At 45.1% G+C, this 18,669-nt stretch overlaps 1 protein-coding gene across 7 annotated transcripts in view; it reads left to right on the plus strand.

Moving 5' to 3' along the window:
- The window catches only part of FBXL7 (F-box and leucine rich repeat protein 7), a 364,587-nt gene that overhangs the window by 251,733 nt on the left and 94,185 nt on the right, over window positions 1–18,669 (plus strand). The window contains exon 3 of one of the 7 annotated variants that reach the window (XM_059728615.1): window positions 11,377–11,463. The exons of 5 other annotated variants lie outside the window; for them this stretch is intronic. In XM_059728615.1, coding sequence (XP_059584598.1) covers window positions 11,377–11,463 — 87 coding nt within the window. Of the gene's footprint in view, window positions 1–10,465; window positions 11,464–18,669 lie in introns of all 7 variants that reach the window. One more of the 7 variants, XM_059728620.1, reaches the window with a different exon arrangement.

The following is an 18,669-nucleotide window of genomic DNA, read 5'->3' on the forward strand; positions in this document are numbered from 1 at the left end:
ATACTGACCAGTGAGTGCCCAAATTGATAGACTTAAGAGGCCCTGGTTAGAAGGATAGGTGTTTAGAATTTCCTGAAAATCAGTGCCATATACTGTTTCTCAAGTTGGACACCCAAAGTCACTAGGATAGTTTCTAGATGAGAAAGTTAGTCATGACAGTATGCAGTCCCTTGCTCCAAGAATCCCTTTGGAGAAAGCACTGGGGGAGAATTTCAGTTTCCACTGATTGCTCAAAGCTGTAATAGCAACAAAGGGGTTGGATGAAGGAGTTTTTTCTTTATGGTTCATACCACCAGGAAGATTTGCACTGATTTAGGCAGCTTTGGCTTCTGCAAGGGGGGAAAAAAAAGGAGAAAGGGGCAGGGGGAAAGGAAAAATCCCACTCTTCTCTGCCCTCACTGTTTGGCATAGAGAAATTGGAAAATGGCGCAGTTCAAGTTTTGGCAAGGAGTAGCATTCTGCTGTAGTAGTTCTAAATGCTCCATTGAAGTAGGTAACAAATCTGCTATAGTCCATCAAAGACAGTCCATTGAAGGTGGATGGAACATATGGCCTTAATCAGAAAGCTGGGGGATTGCAACGGTGAAAGTTGGAGATTTTTTTTCTTTATGCTCATTTAAATAAGGAACACCTCTCTCTCTACTTTTTGGTTTGGGATTTAAAAGCATGGTATATTGCATAATCAGGAGTATCTCCACTCTGCTATGAAAGAAAGGGCTTTCAAAGAATCCTTCAAAATGAAAAGCAAGCAGTGATGAAGACTTTGCACGCCATAGAGTATCGTAAGTAGAAAGGAGAGCATGCGCAACTGGACACCAGTTAACTACTTAGATGCTATGCCATATGGAACTGTGACACTTCCCTAGGTAATTTGAAAAGATTGTATTTAACACAATCACTGTTGATGTTAACAGATGCAGTACAGTTAAAAGACAGTATATCCTGGTCCAGGATCTGGCAAGTGGTTTTAAATGTTATGTGACCATTGCACAGGTCAAAAGAGTTGCCATTTGATTGCCTGCTGATGGTAAAGCCCTACAGAGATGTTGTATGTATTGCATTCCCCTGCTATTTATATTGTAAAACAGAGAACAACAGAGAAATGTATGCACAGCAATCGTAGCATAAGCCCCTTGATCTATTTCTTGATTCAAAAGAACTATTCACTAATAACAAAAATTTCTAAAGGTAATTCTTTGTACATAACAGTGGCATATTTCTGTAGCATTCTCCACTGCCGGTGATAATCAGAGTTAATAGCTTTCTTGGCCTATCCAGAACTTTTCAGCAGGACATCTGCTTGGAAGACTGGATTAGAAAATTAAATTAAATTCTGAAATCGAAAGGCTTGTGTTTTCTCTGGATAAACATGCCAGCTTTTTTTGGGATCCTCCCAAGCTGCAGGAGTCAGTTATGTTTAACAATTAAAGAATGTAAATCCTTTTGATAATGAGCCTTTTCTCAGTGGGATGTTATCCTTATTATACATTAAAGTATTGTGCTTATGAACAGCAGTGCTGAGCTGAAAATAGGCCTTATGGAAATTTACTCCATGGAGTTTCCAGGAAGCAGATTAGATCATGCCATAAACCTGCCCTCACCCCCCCACCCGAAAAAACCCAGAGGCAAACAAAAAAAAGCCAACCCCATGTTTGTGGTAAAGCCTAACTGATCACAGGTTGAAACCAGTTTATTGATACTTGCAGAAACCCCTATGCAGCAGGTAACTGTATTGTTCTATTTGTCTGATTATAAGTCCGATTATGATCAGGGGGCAGCAGGGCAGGCCCTACGAGGAGAGGCTAAGGGACCTGAACCTGTTCAGCCTCCACAAGAGAAGGCTGAGGGGGTATCTAGTGGCCAATTTACAAACTAATCAGAGGGAACCAGCAGGCAATGGGGGAGTCCCTGTTTCCCCGAGCACTACCAGGAGTGACTAGAAATAACGGTCACAAGCTGGCAGAGGGTAGGTTCAGATTAGATATCAGGAGGTCCTACTTCACTGTCAGGGTGGCTAGGATCTGGAACCAACTTCCAAGAGAAGTGGTGCTGGCTCCTACCCTGGGGGTCTTTAAGAGGAGGATAGATGAACACCTTGCCGGGGTCATTTGACCCCAGTACTCTTTCTTGCCATGGCAGGGGATCAGACTTGATGATCTGCTCAGGTCCCTTCCGACCCTACCAACTATGAAACTATGAAGTCTACCTCATTTCCTCCAAAAGAACCATAAAAATCACCCTCTGCTTATATACAGTGTTAATCTGAAATCATGCCCTCTTACACTCTTGACTTGCATGCAATAAACATATGCCAATGTAGAACTCTTTTTGTGCAGTTTTTATTTGAGCATTATGAAAGCATTTATCATTCTGAAGACATACAAAAAACTAGAACTCTTGGTTAGATCTATACTTTTCCCAGAGCCTGATAAAGGGACTTTGATCCCAAAAGCTTGCAGAAAAGGAGAGTTTTCTTGTGATTTTCCAGTTGGTCTAATAAAAGGTATCATTTTGGAACCAAGAGTTCTAGTTTTTTTTATGTCTTCTTGTCTCAGACCAACACAGCTACCAAGTACACTCCGTTATCACTCTTAAGTCCTTTCCATGGTTGTTCACTTTTCCTGTGGGGTTTTGTAAGGGTCTTTGTCTGTGGTTATCAATTCAAATTCAAGCAAAAGTTTATTTTTCCTAAAAACTGAACCTAAAAATGTGGGGTTAACTTATAATGGCACACTATGGTAATTGGGATGACATAATTTAAGCATTGTCCAGAGGAACGTCATTGCTTTAAGGGGAATGAACTCAGACTGTTCTTGTACTCCAGGTGTGTGAGATTCATTCCTCAGGTAACACCAATGTCCTATATTCCCTTACAGTTTGCTTTTCTTTTGAAGAGAATTTAGACTGGGATGCGAGTAACTCGCATGTTGAGAGGGAAGGGGCCTGGCTTGATAATACTTACCTTATTCATAAGGTGCAAATATTCATCAAAATTACACCAGAGAGGTGTGAAGGTCACAGTTGTGATTCTGATCTAACTTGCAGTAGGGTAAACTTTAGGAGTCATTTGAATTAAAGTCAATAAAGCCAGCATAAATGAAATGGTGCAAAGTAAGCATTTCCAACAATTAGCAGATACAGCAGAAAGAAATAAGAGAAATATATTCTCAATTTATTCCACTTTTAAATTGGTTGTTCATGCATGAGCAATAAATAAGAGACTTAATTGTGCAAAAAAGCACGTCACTGCTGAATGCAGAGCTTCTACAAAACCTCTTCAAGGGATGTTGTTTCTGAGGGGAGCATTGGTGAGTGGCTGACATAAGGTTAAAGGAAAAAAACATGATTATGACTGCAGCTCTTCCTTGTCTCAATCCAGTTAATGTCCAGGGCCAGAACCTCCTCTTTCTTAAACCAATTTTAAACAAATGTGACTAATAGGTGCAGTGTTTGGTTAATCGGATTTGCATTGAGTTATATCAGGATATGAGTGAGAGGCACCTATTCTGTTATCCAAATCAAATTTACACCCACAAAATGTGTGTGGTCAGTGTTTGCATTACCAATCTGCTTGTCTACCGTTTGAAGGACAGTATGAACCTGAATTGGTTTCACACTCATTTAGAAAAACCACATTTCCGACACATAAAATCAAATATTGTATCTTGTTTTAGAGATGCCTGATCACATTGGTAAGGGGTGGAAGAGAAGGTGGCTTCTACATGAGATGGGCTAAGGAAAGAAGTTACATATAAACTGGTTTAAGTGATCAGAAACTGGTTTAAACCTGTAACAGAACAAAAATTCAGTGCGCATACACCAGTCTCAAAATGGCCTAAACCAGTTCAAGATAAACCTGGTTTCAAACTTAACTGATTGAGGATAAACCGGTTTATGGAACTTCGGTCCCAGACCCCTTCCTGGCTCAAGCTAAATCAGAGTCCCCTAGCATTCCAGAATGCTTGCAGCCCTGGGCTGGGCTGTGCTGTCTAATCCAGTGGAACAAGGCTGGCCCTGCCCCTCTGCTCTCTGACCAGAGCAAGGGTAGGGGCATAGCCAGATTCCAGATTCTTGGCATTGCCCCCTGAGGCAAAGGGGGCAGGGAAGGTGTTTATTTCCCTCCTCTCTCCTGCAAGGGACCTCAGCTAGGGTCTGCCTGACTGGGCGCAGCAGCCCCTGTCAAACATTCCCCACATCCCCCTTGCTGCTGGCACAGTGGGGGGCATGGCCAGCCCAGGGAGCAGCCTTAAGCAAAACAGGGACAGAGGGAGATTTAATTCCCTCCCTCCACCTCCTGTACCACTGGTAGGGACCCCAGCCAGGGTCCGTCTGGCTTTTTCCCCCTGGCCATGGCTCAGCACAGCCCAGGACCTCCAAAGCCCCCCTCCCAGCCAGGGGGCGAGCCCACTCTGCTTTCCCAGCTGCTGGGGCTGGGGTTTTCCTTGGGGCAGCCCAGAAGCAAAGGACCAATTGGGAGGAGGGAAGGGAGCGAAATGGCCACAAGCCCAGGTGGGGACAAGCACAAAGGGATCACGGTGGTGGTGGCTCCATCCTGGATGTCAGCCTCGCCGAGCAGAGAGACCCGGGCTGCTGCGGGAGAGGGAAGGGACCTGAATGTGTTGGCTATCCAAGCCAAGCATGCAGCTGGGGGAGCAGCTCCTATCTACCATCCCCTTCTACGTACTGGAGAGTGGTGCCAGCCCTGGCTCCTGCAGCAGTGCACACAGTGTGGGCTTACCCCCTCAGCCCCAGCCCTATTACCTGGACACCAGGCCCCTGGGCACCAGGCTGGGTGCACACTGTTGGCTCTTACACTACATGGAGCAGGGGGTGCAGTACAGCCCCGTGTACCAGGCGCCAGGCATGGGGTTCTACCCCTACCGCTTCCCTGCCACCACCACCACCATCATGGGGGCCCACCCTGGCCACTAGTAGGTGCTGCCCAATTGCAATCAGCCACCTGGCAGGCAGACAGTAGTGGTGGGGGGGAAGCCATAGGTACAGCACTGCCCCGTGTACCAAGCACTGGGCACTACCCCTACGGCTTCCCTCCCACCACTGCCGTCTACCTGTCTAGCGGCCAACCATAGTTTGGTGGCCCGGGTGGCACCTACTAGTACAGCAAAGGTGGGCCCCCATGATGGCAGCGGCGGAAGTGGGAAGCTGTAGGGGTAGAACCCTGTGCCTGGCACCTCGTAAATGGTGCCGTGCTGTGCCACCGCTGCTGGGTAGGGGAACAGCGAGGAGGGCATGGCTCGTGTGAGATTATGTCCATCATATAAAAAATCAGTGTCTTTATTACCTAGGTGGGGGGGATGGGATACCATTGACAGACATCTCCCAGCCAAAGTATTAAACATTAGTAATGTGAAGAGTGCAATAAGGTATCACCAATTCATTTATCCAGTTACTTGGCCTGATTTTTCTCTCTCTCGTACCAGGATGAATAAGCTACTGGAGTCAAAATTGTACCAATCTAAATGTGGTGACAGTGCAAGGTATATGGAAACCCACTTAGAAAGATTTTAAAAAATATTAGTTTTAAATGTGGCAGTCATGATGGGATTCAAATGAAGGCAAAAAATTGGGATTAATTTTGTTTTACTCTAGACTGTGTTGGAAGTATGATGATGAGGTATCTTAGGTTATATTTTTAAATATAACAAATTTAATATATGTCAATACTAGTAAATCCATGCATCTATCAATGTAATGGGAAAAAAAAGATGAAGAAAATGTTTTTAAGAGTAGCATCAGCTTTACAATGGAAGTTTAAGGTAAATAGGATATTATGGGACCCCTTCTGGTGTGTCTAGAGTTCATTGACATTTCTGTTATTTAAGACTGCTTCTAATTTACTGATAAATATGTGCTTTGGGCTGAAAACTGTCACTTCACCTAACCTTGGTTTTCATCTGAAGTCATAAATACTTCCCTGATGTTTAAACACGAGCAAATTTTCTCAAAACTTCCAGTGCATTGGATCTATGCTTTCACTTCTATTACAGTAACCTGACACAGTTCTGGGTGAAAAGTATTCATTCTTCAAGCCACTGACCCACAGTACTTGTAAACTACGTGAAGTGATCACCAGTAACATAAATAAGAGGGTGTGACCTAGGCAGCTGCCTTGGGGGTGCAAAAATAGTAGCCACTGGTGCTGCTAGCTGGCCATGCTCTACTGGCCATGCTCTACTGGCCTCTACCCCAAGGTGCAGAGTTGTCCTGTTGTACCTTTGCTAGTCAGTAATGCAATGGCTGTGGGAGAACTTTTTCAATACAAGGGTAAGGTGCACAGAAGTAATTAGTAGTTTTAAGCTGAAGTCAAGCAAAGGTAGAGCCAGAGTGGCACCTTAGAGACCAAAAAGTAGTTCATAAAGCCAAGGGATTTCTTAGCAACAACCTACTTTGGCAGATGCTAGTAATGAGTGAAATGGTCTCCTAGCAACTAAAATTATGAGGATTTGTTTTGCAGACAGCCAAATGAGGGAACAGATTCTGCTGTCCTTAGTCAAGTTAATTAGTAGCTTCCCCTCCAAGAGGCCACAGGGATTTCAATGAGACACATTTCAGAGCAACATGCTGGTGAGTCCAGGGTACTGAATTGAACCCACTGCTAAAAAAGCTATAGTTTGTAGATTGGGACTTCAAAACAACAACATCACTGCTGTATTGACATACCCTATTTTAACTTTCATATTTTGGGGGAAAAATATCCGGTACTCACTAAACTTGGTTTTCTTATATTCTCTTTTGATAAGATTTGTCACAGAGTTTGCAGCTGATCTGATCTTGTTATGCAAATCAGTTTAGTTGCAGCAAGAATTAAACAGAGTGCTATTTCAGCTAGTTTGCTTACTATTATTTCAATATGTTTTTTAATCTCAGTGCCTGGAGGCTGTCAGGACACATACAAATAAATGTCACCTGTACATATGCTGTTTAGGAGAAGAAACCTTACAGAATGTTGTGTTTTTTTAAAGCTTCATTCTTATCTCCTGTTTGCTTAAGATGGTGGTAATTTACTGATTATGGGTGTGCGCCAAATCCCACTCAAGTGAATGGAAAGATGTTCTTTGGGCTCTAGTGCAGTTTGAATCAGGCCTTACATCTGCAGTTAGGGAAGCAAAGTAAATGAACTGTCAAAGTTATCTGTTTATTTGCATCCTTCTTTGCCAGAGAGGCTACAAATACTGTTGAAACAAGGATTAAAGGAGATTTATAGGAGGAGCTAGTTTACTGGCTGAATTTTAAGGTTCACTGTTTTACTTAGCCTGTAATTCCAGGGGATCAAAGAGGAGAGCTTGAATCAGGATTTGAGAGCCTGGGGCGCTCCCATGCAAGAGCATCCTACCCTTGTTTATTTGTGGTGGAAACAGCTTCTGCAGACCTGTTATGTCATTCTTTTGTCAAGACTGTCTAGATTTCAAGGAGGAAACCCCCCTTCCCTCCTCATTAAACTACCCTTTGTCCTTGGGAAGGGCATGCTGCTGAAAGACAGAACATGGGGCCTGTTGCCTCCTTTTCTACTAACAGGCATTTACTTCCCTGTGTTCACACAATCCCCCAACCCTTGCCTGTAGCTGGTGAATGCTTGCCTGTAGCTGGTGTCCATAGTTCAACACCAGCTGCAAGCATCATGACATATTTTATAAATAAGGAAAGGTTGCACCAGGCTGCTTCTGCTAAAGCTGCAAATATGCATCCAGTAGCATAACTAAAGGCATATGAATGAGCAAGGGGGGCACTGGAATGGCAGTGGGGATCTCATAAAAGGAGGGAGCCCCAAGTACGGGCAACAGTGGCTCAGAACACCCCACTCTCCTTGCCCAGGATGGGGAAAATGTAGACATCTGTAGACACCAGATTTTCAATAGGACAGAATGAAGTATTACCACTCAGTTTGCCATCCCAGCTTTCAGACCAAAAATGACTTGTTCTGGATTTAGCTGGGCTGTGTCTTTACTAGATGGGATCCAAGAGTCCTGATACTTGGCATTTCACTTTGTCTCATAAATATTTGCATTGGTCACAGGCATCAGGTTATCTCTCTGTAAGTGGCATAAGATATAATGCATGGTTCTGCACAGAAATAAGCAGGTGTGTCAAGCCATATTACAAAGAGCATGCAGTAATGCCTTTTTAGAATTGCACGGCCAGGCGGGATCCTCAGTTATCATCCCTATTCAATTTAGTTGAGTTATTCATACACATCTTGCCACCTGAAAGTTTTATCTAAATACTTAATGTGTGTTACCCAATTAGTTACAAACAGAATAGTTTGTACTGGGAGCAACATTGATAAACTGCATTGAACAAATTCCATGGGCTTTTTTCTCACATTTGCAAATATAACTTTCCCAAACACTGTCTGGAGTCAGCATCCATTAGAATGCACTCAAATCCTATTAGTTTTCAATGTTAAAATACAATCCCTGAGCCGAGTAATCCAACCTGCCCTCATGGACTACTCGTGTAAATAAAAATGGATTTTTTTCTGATAAAAATAAAACAGAGGGCCTGATCCAGGAACTTGCCAAATGTTTAGAGCCTGTGGAGAGAGTTGGTGAATCTTAGGAAGCTTTTCAGTCATTCATAGCAGTGAGCCTTTCAATAAAAGGTGACACTATTTTGCTTGTAGCATCAGCATTGCAGGAAGCTGTGATAATCCTAGTGGGGAACATATCTATTTCTAACAGAAGAGATGAGAAGAAGAAACAAAATCAGAAACTCAGGCAATAATGAAAATATTAAAAGTAGCGCATTAAGCTGGTAATTACAGGCTCCTCCATTGAATTGCATAGCTGTGGGGAATGAAAGGCTGTGCACTTACTGAACTCAACCTAAGCAACACTAATAAACACTGTGGTACAAGCAGCTGTTGAACTTCTATTAGATTGTAAGCCTTGAAATTGGAGGCTAGTTTCAGAGTTGCTATAGCCCTTCATTTCCAAGGTTTTTAATACCAGCCATGAAGCCAGTCAGTTCTGATCAGCTTTTTTCTGGGACCAGTTATGCATTGGAATACAATAAAGTTCCATAGGAGCCAGGGGGACTGAAAGATACTATGCATTTAACTAATATTTTATTTATCAATGCGGTAGCTAGAGCATTGGCACTGGTTTCAAGTTGCATAGCTAAGCTAATGACATACTTATCCAGTGCATTGGATACTACAGTTACAAAGCATACAGTTTAAGAGTTTATTTCTTTTCCTCTCATGACTTATAGAAGAATAATAGAGAAGTTATTTAATGGAAATTCCTTCCCGACAACACCTCCATTTGTACAGCAGGAGTCAACAGGTCTTGTCACGGGACCTACAATAAAAGTCTGGCCATTATCTCCCTTGCTTGGTCCTAGAAATATCCAACTTATTACTTTCCAAAATGTGCTTGGCACTATATAAGCAAACTGGAAGACAGTTCTGCCTCTAAGAGCTTATATACAGAGGCCTGTATTCCTTGCAGATGCTGGGGAACCTCTCAAAGTTCGTAAGAGTAGAGCCAGATGTCACAAAGTCTAATGACAATCTTTGTCTTGCATAGAATCTTCCTTTCAAGCTTCCAAAGAAGCTTTATGGTGTTAAATGGCATGACTATATAGTTGACTAAGGGAGAAGTTATCTTTTCAGGTAAGTTCAGACATGAGATTGAGGGATAAAGAGAGAGAAGAAAGGTGGGCAGAACTGTCAAGAAGCATCACCAAGACTGAAGAAATTCAGAGGTGTAGAGACAGAAAAAGCAAAAATATTGTTGGTGTCAGCTTCATGATTCAAGAAACTGTTCTCAAAGTAGTAAACTTCTAATCTATTTATTTCAGTCAATCCTGTTAATTATGCTTTGGACTCGCATAAATAAAATATTTCATCAAAGGTTCTTCAGGTAACACATATATTAAGATATTACAGATATTAACAAAGCTACACAATGTTGGTAAAAATGAGTAGCATTATACCCCCATTGAGTAGATCCATGTTATTGAGCTGCAATTTCTGGAAGTTATGCAGTAATTTGTTTTTTCAGGAGCAGAATTCTGAGAAGGAGACTGGAAGTCAGTTCTCCAGGCCTGAAGTCTAGATTTTCCCCTTCATTCAAGGAAACTGATGATTCCAGAGAGAATAGTGTGTCTGTCTTATGTAGTTAAAATTAATCAGAATCAATTTTTAAAAGTGTAAGTTTGTTGTACAGGTCCAGAGGAAAAAGCTTGCCACTGTCATTATTCCAATTGCAGCAGCTTGCAAGAATAAAAGCCACACAGAACTTTTAGGTTCTGAGATATAATTTATGTTTATGCCTGTTAATTTTATGTCTTTTTCCAAAATTTTTCCTTTCTACATCCCCCTTTCTGCTGCTGTATGTAATGCTGTATACTAGCATCTGCAGTACCTTGACTTTGCTAAAATGCTTATTTTATGCAAAATCTCTTAACATCTCACTCACTGCGTTTCTGTCTCTGGTACTAGCTCAGTGTTCCCTACTGCAGCCTGGTCCTAGACATCAACAACCTGGCAGCTGCTACTCTGTGGAACAAGTGTGTCAGCTTAAGACTCACCAGTGACCCTGCTCAAAAGGCTCCAGAAACTTCTCGTGGAATTTTTCTGGAGCAGGCACCACTGGCTCCAACTGTACCTGCCTACCAGTGACAGAAGTCAGGGTCTAATCAACCTAGCAAACAGTGTGGCGGCCTTTCTCCTGCAAGCCTTTCAGCGCCTGCTCTTTACTGGAGAATTCTTTCCCTGGTGACACCTGGCCTTTGCTTTTCTACCTTGTGTGGGGAACCTCATACTTGAGCAGGAACTTTTCCTATTGGAACCTGACTTCAGCTGGGACACTCTATCACCCTTCTACTGAAGCTTTGCCATGGCCTAGTGGGACTACCTCCAACTGAGACCCTAGGGCAGATGCCTGTGATTTCCAGAGCTGCTGCAGAAATCCCTGGTCCACAACTTGGCCTTACAGCAGGGGCAGCAAGCCTCGCCTCCAGAAACCTTGTTGCTTCCTTGATCCAGTCGCCATCAAGCCGACCACCTCTTCAACTCAACTCAGTCTGCCTGGCTCTCAGCCAAAGTATTGGCTGACCAGCTGGTCCTGCACTCTGTCCATTTTGCATTGCACCTCTTGGCTGAAGTGAAAGCTGCCCTTCCTGTGGATATGCTTGCTGCTCTGGAAGATCACCTCCATACTACACACGTCCTCCCCAATAGCAGCTTGCTAGACAGACCCCCTATATCACTGCCTATTTTTCCGGAGAGTAGGAGACCATTCTATCTGTTTGTGCCGCACAATCTGTCTTGAACTCCCTCCAGTCCTCCCTATGAGAAACAGATTTTTTCCCATGTAAATCTCACTTTTAAATGCTTTTTCTTCTCTGCAGATTATTACTGGCATCCTGTATGGCCTTTAGTGAGCAATCAGAAGACAGAAAAAAAACATTCTGCTGAGGCAGCTGTGACTTTGAAGTGTTAGTAATTTTTATGTCATTCTTTTACAGTATGCAGCATTTGAAGTAGGTAAGGAATTCATTAGAAAGTCAAGGTAAATAAATTTGAACCTGTAGGATGCTTTGGTGATACTGCCTGGTAATAAGAGCTTTCAGGAAGTCCTAAGTCTCTCTGAGGTCTCTTGTAGAACTCATTTAAAAATCAGTGGAGAGATTCTCATGAGATTTCAATCTGATCATTTACTAGAAACAGACTAATTAAATGAGTATTTTTGGACAGGTATTCCCTAGAAACATGCAGTAGTTTGTGTGTGAAAGGCCATGCTCTTCCATTGTGATTTGTTGTTTCTTCATTCATTGCATGCTGTAATTCATAGTAGTCATAAGAAAAAACTTCTCCCACTCCTGCCTTCTGTATGGCATTGTACAGTTTCCAGGTTCATCAGGAACATGCTTGGTGTTTGAGGATGGTTGCCTTCTTATGAAGCATCTTTGAGTAGCCACTTCACTGCTTTAGCATCCAACCTCTGGGTTTTATCTTAGGACAATTTCCATCTTCCATGCTCAGCTTAGCTTCCAGGTGCATCTACATGAGATGCTTAACGTGCAGTAACCTAATAACACTGCACAGTAGCATGTCACAGCATGGACAGTGCAAATACACTACTGCCTAGTATTGTTAAGCTACTATGCAGTAGTATCACTAAAAAGGCATTTGCTGGCACTACTGCAGTTTCTTTAGTTACTGTGCATTTAGTTAGTACTTCATTAAACAAATACTAAATTAAATGTGCAGTAACTACTGCACATTAATGAATGTGTAGACATACCCACTGCTTCGAAAGATTTTCCTGCATTGTAATGTGCACTGGAAATGGAATAAAGGAAACCACTTTGATTTAAAAAGAGATAGCAAACTGAATAATGTGACAGGACCCAGGGGAAAGAGGGTTCCTCCAGCCCATTATAGTCCTGCTGCCACCAACCACTTGGGCTAGGGAACAGACATTCAAAAAGCCCAAGCTTGAATTGAATCAATCTGTAAATTAGTCTAAGCCACTCAGATTGAACCAATTAACAACTGGACAGACATTCACTTTTGAATCAGGAAATGCAGCCATATGCCTGTAGCAGCTCAATCCAGAAGCTGGGGGGCACTAGAGCACACCTGCCAATGGGGAGGGGATACAAGCCCTCCACAAGACTCATACCCCTCCCTGTTGGAGCACAGCCAGGCACCAACCGGTCCAAGCTCACTGGAAATGGGCAGAGAACAAGCAGGAGGCTAGAGACAAGCCCCTGGAAATGAGCTGGAGACATTCCCCTGCTCTGTTCAGCCTCCTGGTCATTCTCTGCTGCTGCTGGTGAGTGTGTGGGGGCTGGGAGAGCCAGTGGAACAAATGGGGGGCAGCAGGAATGAACAGGGAGTGGGGAGAACAAGCTGGGAGCTAGGGGAATGAACCAGGAGCAGAGAGAACAGTAGGAAATGTTTTACTTGCATCTGAAGCAGGAGAGAGGAAGGAATCCTAAGGGAGAGTCTCACTGCCTGGCAGGGCTCTTGGTTTCAGATGGCTCCCTGATCAGACCCTCAGCTTGCCAGCTTCCTCTCTTGGTTCTGATTCTCTCTCAGCTCACTGGATTCAGACTCCAGACTAATCCTAGGTTTCAACCCCTCTGGGGCTAGAACCCAAGAGCTTGGGTTTTGTAGCCACTCTACTTTATGACTTACACCATCACAGTGGGTCCTTGAACACTTGTACCAGTGGTGCTAACCTTCTTCATAGAAAGTAGTTTAGGCCGGGTGCTCAGGCACCTGTCCTGCAGCCACCACATCTCCCCTTACATCCACTTCTGGCCCACCAAGCGTCTGAGAAACAAAAAAGAAAAAAAGGAATCCTCAACTTAAATTTCTTCCCCGCCTTGAGGTTGACGCTGGGAGTTGTTTAGCTCATGAGAAATTAGTAATGCACTGCTTCATTAAATTATTTCATCCTGCAGGTGGACATTGGGGTTTTTTAAATCAGTGGGCCACACCTTCAGTCCAAAGGACATGACTCAGGTGCTGCAATGCACAAAGAGCACAAAGGGGTAGGAACAGCTTACAACTGAATAGTGTTTATGGCTAGGGATGGAATAACCTGGCTCTTTCCTGGCTGCAGGTTTATTTTCAGTTTGTTGTCTTGAAAAGTCATTTCTGGGTTGGATGCATCCAGAAGAGCCCGCACGTGCCTCTTGCAGCATCTCAAACCCCTTTGAGACGCTACAAGAGGCACATGCAGGAACAAAAAAAATTCCCCCCGCTGCAAATTTGCAGTGGGGGAGCAAAATACCCTTGGGTATCCAGGGATTAAACAAAACCCCAGGGGGAAAAACGGGTCAGGGCACAGTCCCAGACTGAGGCATCCAGAGGCCCAGGCCTCCACAGAGACACTCTGGCAGACTGCCAGAGCATCTCTGTGATTGGTCCTTTCCCTGGTCCTGAAGCATGATGCCTGCCCATGCTGGGCAGGCAGCGGTGCAAGCTGCAGGGACCTGGACTTGGCTTCTGCCAGGTAAGCAGGGGGTTGGAGGCGGGGGGACCTTCTCCAACTCCCTGTTCATTCTCCCTGCCCGCCCCCCCCCCCCATTTGTTCTCTCTTCTCCTGGTTCATTCCCCTAGCTCCCCGCTTGCTCTCCCTAGCTCCCCGCTGGCTCTCCCAGCCCCCACACACTACCAGCAGTAGCAGAGAATGACCAGGAGGCTGGACAGAGCAGGGGAATGTCTCCAGCTTATTTCCAGGGGCTTGTCTCTAGCCTCCTGCTCATTCTCTACCTATTTCCAGCCTTGGGAGGCTGGAGACAGCAGGGGAAGGAGCAGGGGGTTGGAAACTACAGGGGAATTTCTCCAGGGCCTATCTCCAGTCTCCTGCTCCTTCCCCTGCTGTCTCCAGCCTCCCAAAGCTGGAGACAAGCAGGGGAAGGAGCAGGGGGATGGAGACCAGCAGGAGGCTGGAGACAAACCCCTGGAGATAAGCTGAAGACTTCTCCTGCTCATTCTCTGCTACTGCTGGTGAGTGTGGGGGGGCTGGGAGAGCAAGTGGGGAGCTGGGGGAATGAACAGGGGGCAGGGGGGAACGAATGAGGATGTGGGGAATGAATGGGGAGCAGGAGAACGAACAGGGAGCTGGGAGAACCAACGGGGGTGGGGGGAACGAGCCTTCTGCTCATTCTTCTATTCTCTCCAGCCTCTTGCTTGTTCTCCTGCTCATCTCCAGCCTCCGGAGGTGGGAGAAGATCTGGGGAATGAGCAGGGGGACTAGAAACCAGTGGGGGGGACTGGTACCCTGCGGGCAGGGTAGTCCATGTGCTGGGGGGGTGGGGGGGACCATTGGCAATGTGTAGGGGGTGCACACGGGTACACATGCATCCCCTGAGCGTGGAGGTGCACCCCCTCAAAAAAGGCACTGCCAGTACTATCAACGGTGCTTGTGGGTGATTGCTGCTTGCCGCCACCACCACCCCTGGTGCCAGTGGCATCTGCAGAGAGTCAGTGATCGCTGCTGGCCACCACTGTCGCTCCAGGCGGTGTCTGCAGGTGGTCACCGCTCGCCACCCCTCCCCCTGCTGCCGACAGTGCCGGCAGCGTCTGCAGGAGCTTCCTGCTTACCTCTGCTGCCACGCTCCCACCACCGCCGGCACTGCTGTACCCCGCCAGTCACCAGGGGCACGTGGCATTCATGCAGGAGACCCACCCCTCCTAAACAGCTCCCACACCCACAGTCCCCCCACACCTACCCACACTGACTCGCATCCACCCACATTCTCCCACCCCCCCCTTCCCACCCCTTCCTGGAAACCCCACATCCCCCCATCACACACCCACCATGTGATAAGGAAACCCAAAGCAAACATTAAAACATATAGATATTTAGGATTTATTCTATTATGATGCTAGAGACACTGGTAGGCTTCCAAATTTCTTTAACATTGTAAATATAGCAATAAAACATCGCCCATCTGATCGATCCCCCTTTCTCTCTTTTGTTCTAATTGTGTAAGAATTGTGTAAGAATGTGGATTTTGGGGTATTTTAAAAAGTGAATTTGGGATGCTGCTTCAACAGTCTAGCTGACACAAGGAGCTAGTGTCCCCAGATACCAATTGACTGGGTCCCAGAAGCGCCTGAGGGTAAGTAATCCAGAGCTGCTGGCCAGGGCAGGTTTTTATACTTCTGGGACCAGGACAAGGCAGCTTTTTATACTGCTGGGGACAGCATAGGTACTGGCTCTGGGCTCTAGCTCCCCCTGGCTGCACATCTGGGAGGAGCCAGGCAGGGTTATTTTGCCCCAAGTGGCACAATTTGCTCCACAACAAAGTACATGTCCAAGCACGTGCGCTGAGACGAAAAGCCCCGTTTCAAATTTTCACCATTCTATTTGAGCGTGCTTGCATGTGTAGACTCACCTGTTGAGTTTTATTTGTCTGTTCTAGACTGAAAGTGTAAAGCTGGCTTTCTCTCACTTTTTGGTATCCAAGTTCAGTTATCATTAGGGGAGAGCCTGAACTACAGAGTCTGGAGCCAGTTGTCAACTCTCCCACCGTTTACAGATGTCTCAGTTGGGCCTTTAAGGTTCTAGTCTGTTCATTTGTTAAGATTTTATTTTTATGAAAAGACTTGCCCTAAGGATAGGAAAATGCACATTACATTGTGAAAGCAATGATAAGTATAAGAGACCCTTTCCCTCTTCAGAAAGTGGATGTGTACCATATTTTCGCGCATATATCCCACAGGGTATACACGATTTTACAAAAAAAACGGATGGGTATATATGTCTATTGGCCTCTTGTTTTAAGCCACATGTATGGCAATTTTAAGTTATACTAATTCTTTACATAAAAAAACATAATGAAACTAAATGAAAACAAAGCCCTGCTGCTGATGATTCTTGTTTTGTTTATAGATACTGGCTGTATGCAAGGAGCAGTTTTGCCTTTACTTGCCTCAATAAAGAACAGACCAAATTAACTAGAAACTAATATGTGCATGATTGGCAATAGTTGAAAATGGATATCTCTGTGTGACTATTGTCAAGGCACACAAACAAAAAGTAGGTGCAAGTTGCTTTTTGCAGTAGTGGCTGTACTTCTGGTAGTTTTATTTCGGTAGGGAGAATTTTACTAGTTCTTTATTGCAGAAACTATTGCTATAGACAACTAAAACAAGTATTCATGGGATTTGAAGGATCCCGTTCTGTGTCCTTCGCTAAGATCTGAGCCCCTCCCAAGTTTGTGTGTGTAAAAAGTAAGGTGGGAGGGGGTGCTTCATTCTTCTTTTCCATCCTGTGTGAGCTAACTATTGGGCAAAGGACAGGCTGCATGACTTACCAAGATAGAACTTGACAGGGCCATCCAATATTCCCTCTAAGGTCTAGCAATCCATGAGTAATCCTGTCTGGGAGTGCGTGGGTATTTCAGTGTGCACCCACCCCTGCAACAGCCAGTGACCAGGTTAGGATGGGTGGTGAATGTCTGCTCGCAAAGCGGGCAGCGTCAGCAGGGGGAGCACTGGCACCCCCTTGCTACAGCACTGGGTGTCCCTGCCAGGCCAGCACCCAGGGGCCATGGCCTCCTACCCCCCGCTGGCACCACTGTGTGCCACACATGCATGCAGCTTAGAGAGAACACTGAGGCCATTCATTAAGAAAAAGGGAATTCACAAGCATCATTCAGTTTCACAGTCTGCATTGGCTGTACTCTCTCCTGTGATGCAACGTCCTGGCATCAACAGTTTGTGCTGCATCTAAGCCATGATTCTGTGGTTACTGTAATATTCCTCTTAACAATTCTGCTCCATTTACAGAATGTCCTAAATGCAGAAGCTGGCTGTGAGTAGAGTGAAAGAATCACCTCCTTGGTTTTACTGGAGATGTATCAATTGATGCATGCCAGAGTATTATTTGCCCTACTGGCTACAGCATCACACTGCTGGCTCATATTCATACTGTGATCTTTTATTACCCCCAGGTCCCTTTCATTTGTGGTGCTAGTCAGTTTGGCGCCACTAAGCCTGTAGGTGTGTTGGGGGTTGCACATCCCGGGGTAGAGCACTTTTCAACGTTGAGAAATGTACTTCATCAGATTCCGATCCACCCAACTTGCTAACCTGTCTAGGTCCACCTGTAACTGTAGCCTATATTCAAGCATGACCACGCTCCCCCATAACTTGGTGTTGTCCATGAACTTGGCCAGTGAGCTCTTCACCCCCACATCCAAATTGTTAATAAACAAGTTAAAAAGTACTGGACCGAGCGCCAACCCCTGCAGAATAACAAGTACTCTGCCCATTTCTTCCCAGGATGACCCAGACTTGTTCACTATGACTCTCTAGGTTCTATCCTGCAGCCAGTTTCCCACCCACCTGACTGTCTTGGAGTTAAGCCCACAAACCTCCAATTTTCTCACGAGAACATTGTGGGATACTAGCTCAAAGGCCTTTTGGAAGTCAATGTCAACCTGCTATCTTGTTTTCAGGTGGGGAGTCCAGGTGGTGTCCAGTGGTCATAGAAGGAGATGAGGTTGGTAAGGCAAGACCTGCCCACAATGAAGCCATGCTGGCTGCCGTTCAGAATCTTACCTTCTGCAAGCTTATCGCAGATAGACTCCTTAGTAAACTTTTCTAGGATTTTCCCTAGGATGGAAGTTAGGCTGATTGGCATATAGTTACCCTGGTCCTCCCTCCTGCCCTCTTTGCGGATGGGCACAAACTGACCTTCTTCCAGTCCTCAGGGACTTCTCCAAAGCACCACGAGTTGTGGAAGAGTTTCTCCAGGGGTTCTGCAATGACTTCGGCCAGCTCCGTCAGCACTCTTGGATGCAGATCATCCAGTCCCACTGACATGTATACGTCTAATTTTTTTAATTGGTCATATACCAGTTCTACAGCAATAGTAGGAAGGCAATTAATTATTCCTACCGTACTCATCCTCTACTCTACCTAGCATGGTTTTCCCCTTGGTCCGATGAAAGAGTGAGGCAGAGTAGTCATTCAGGAGTTCAGCTTTCTCCCGAGTACCAGTAACCAGCTCTCCTGAGTTGTTGAGCAATGGCCCCACGCTCCCCTTTGTTTTCCTCCTGTTCCCCGTGTACCTAAAGAAGGACTTCTTGTTATTTTTGATTCCTGTTGCTAATCTAAGTTCAGTTGCTGCTTTCGCCTGTCTTATCTGTTACCTGCAAATGCAGGCCATCATG

Source organism: Alligator mississippiensis, chromosome 5 (genome assembly GCF_030867095.1).
Source record: "Alligator mississippiensis isolate rAllMis1 chromosome 5, rAllMis1, whole genome shotgun sequence".
In the NCBI taxonomy this organism is placed as follows: domain Eukaryota; kingdom Metazoa; phylum Chordata; order Crocodylia; family Alligatoridae; genus Alligator; species Alligator mississippiensis.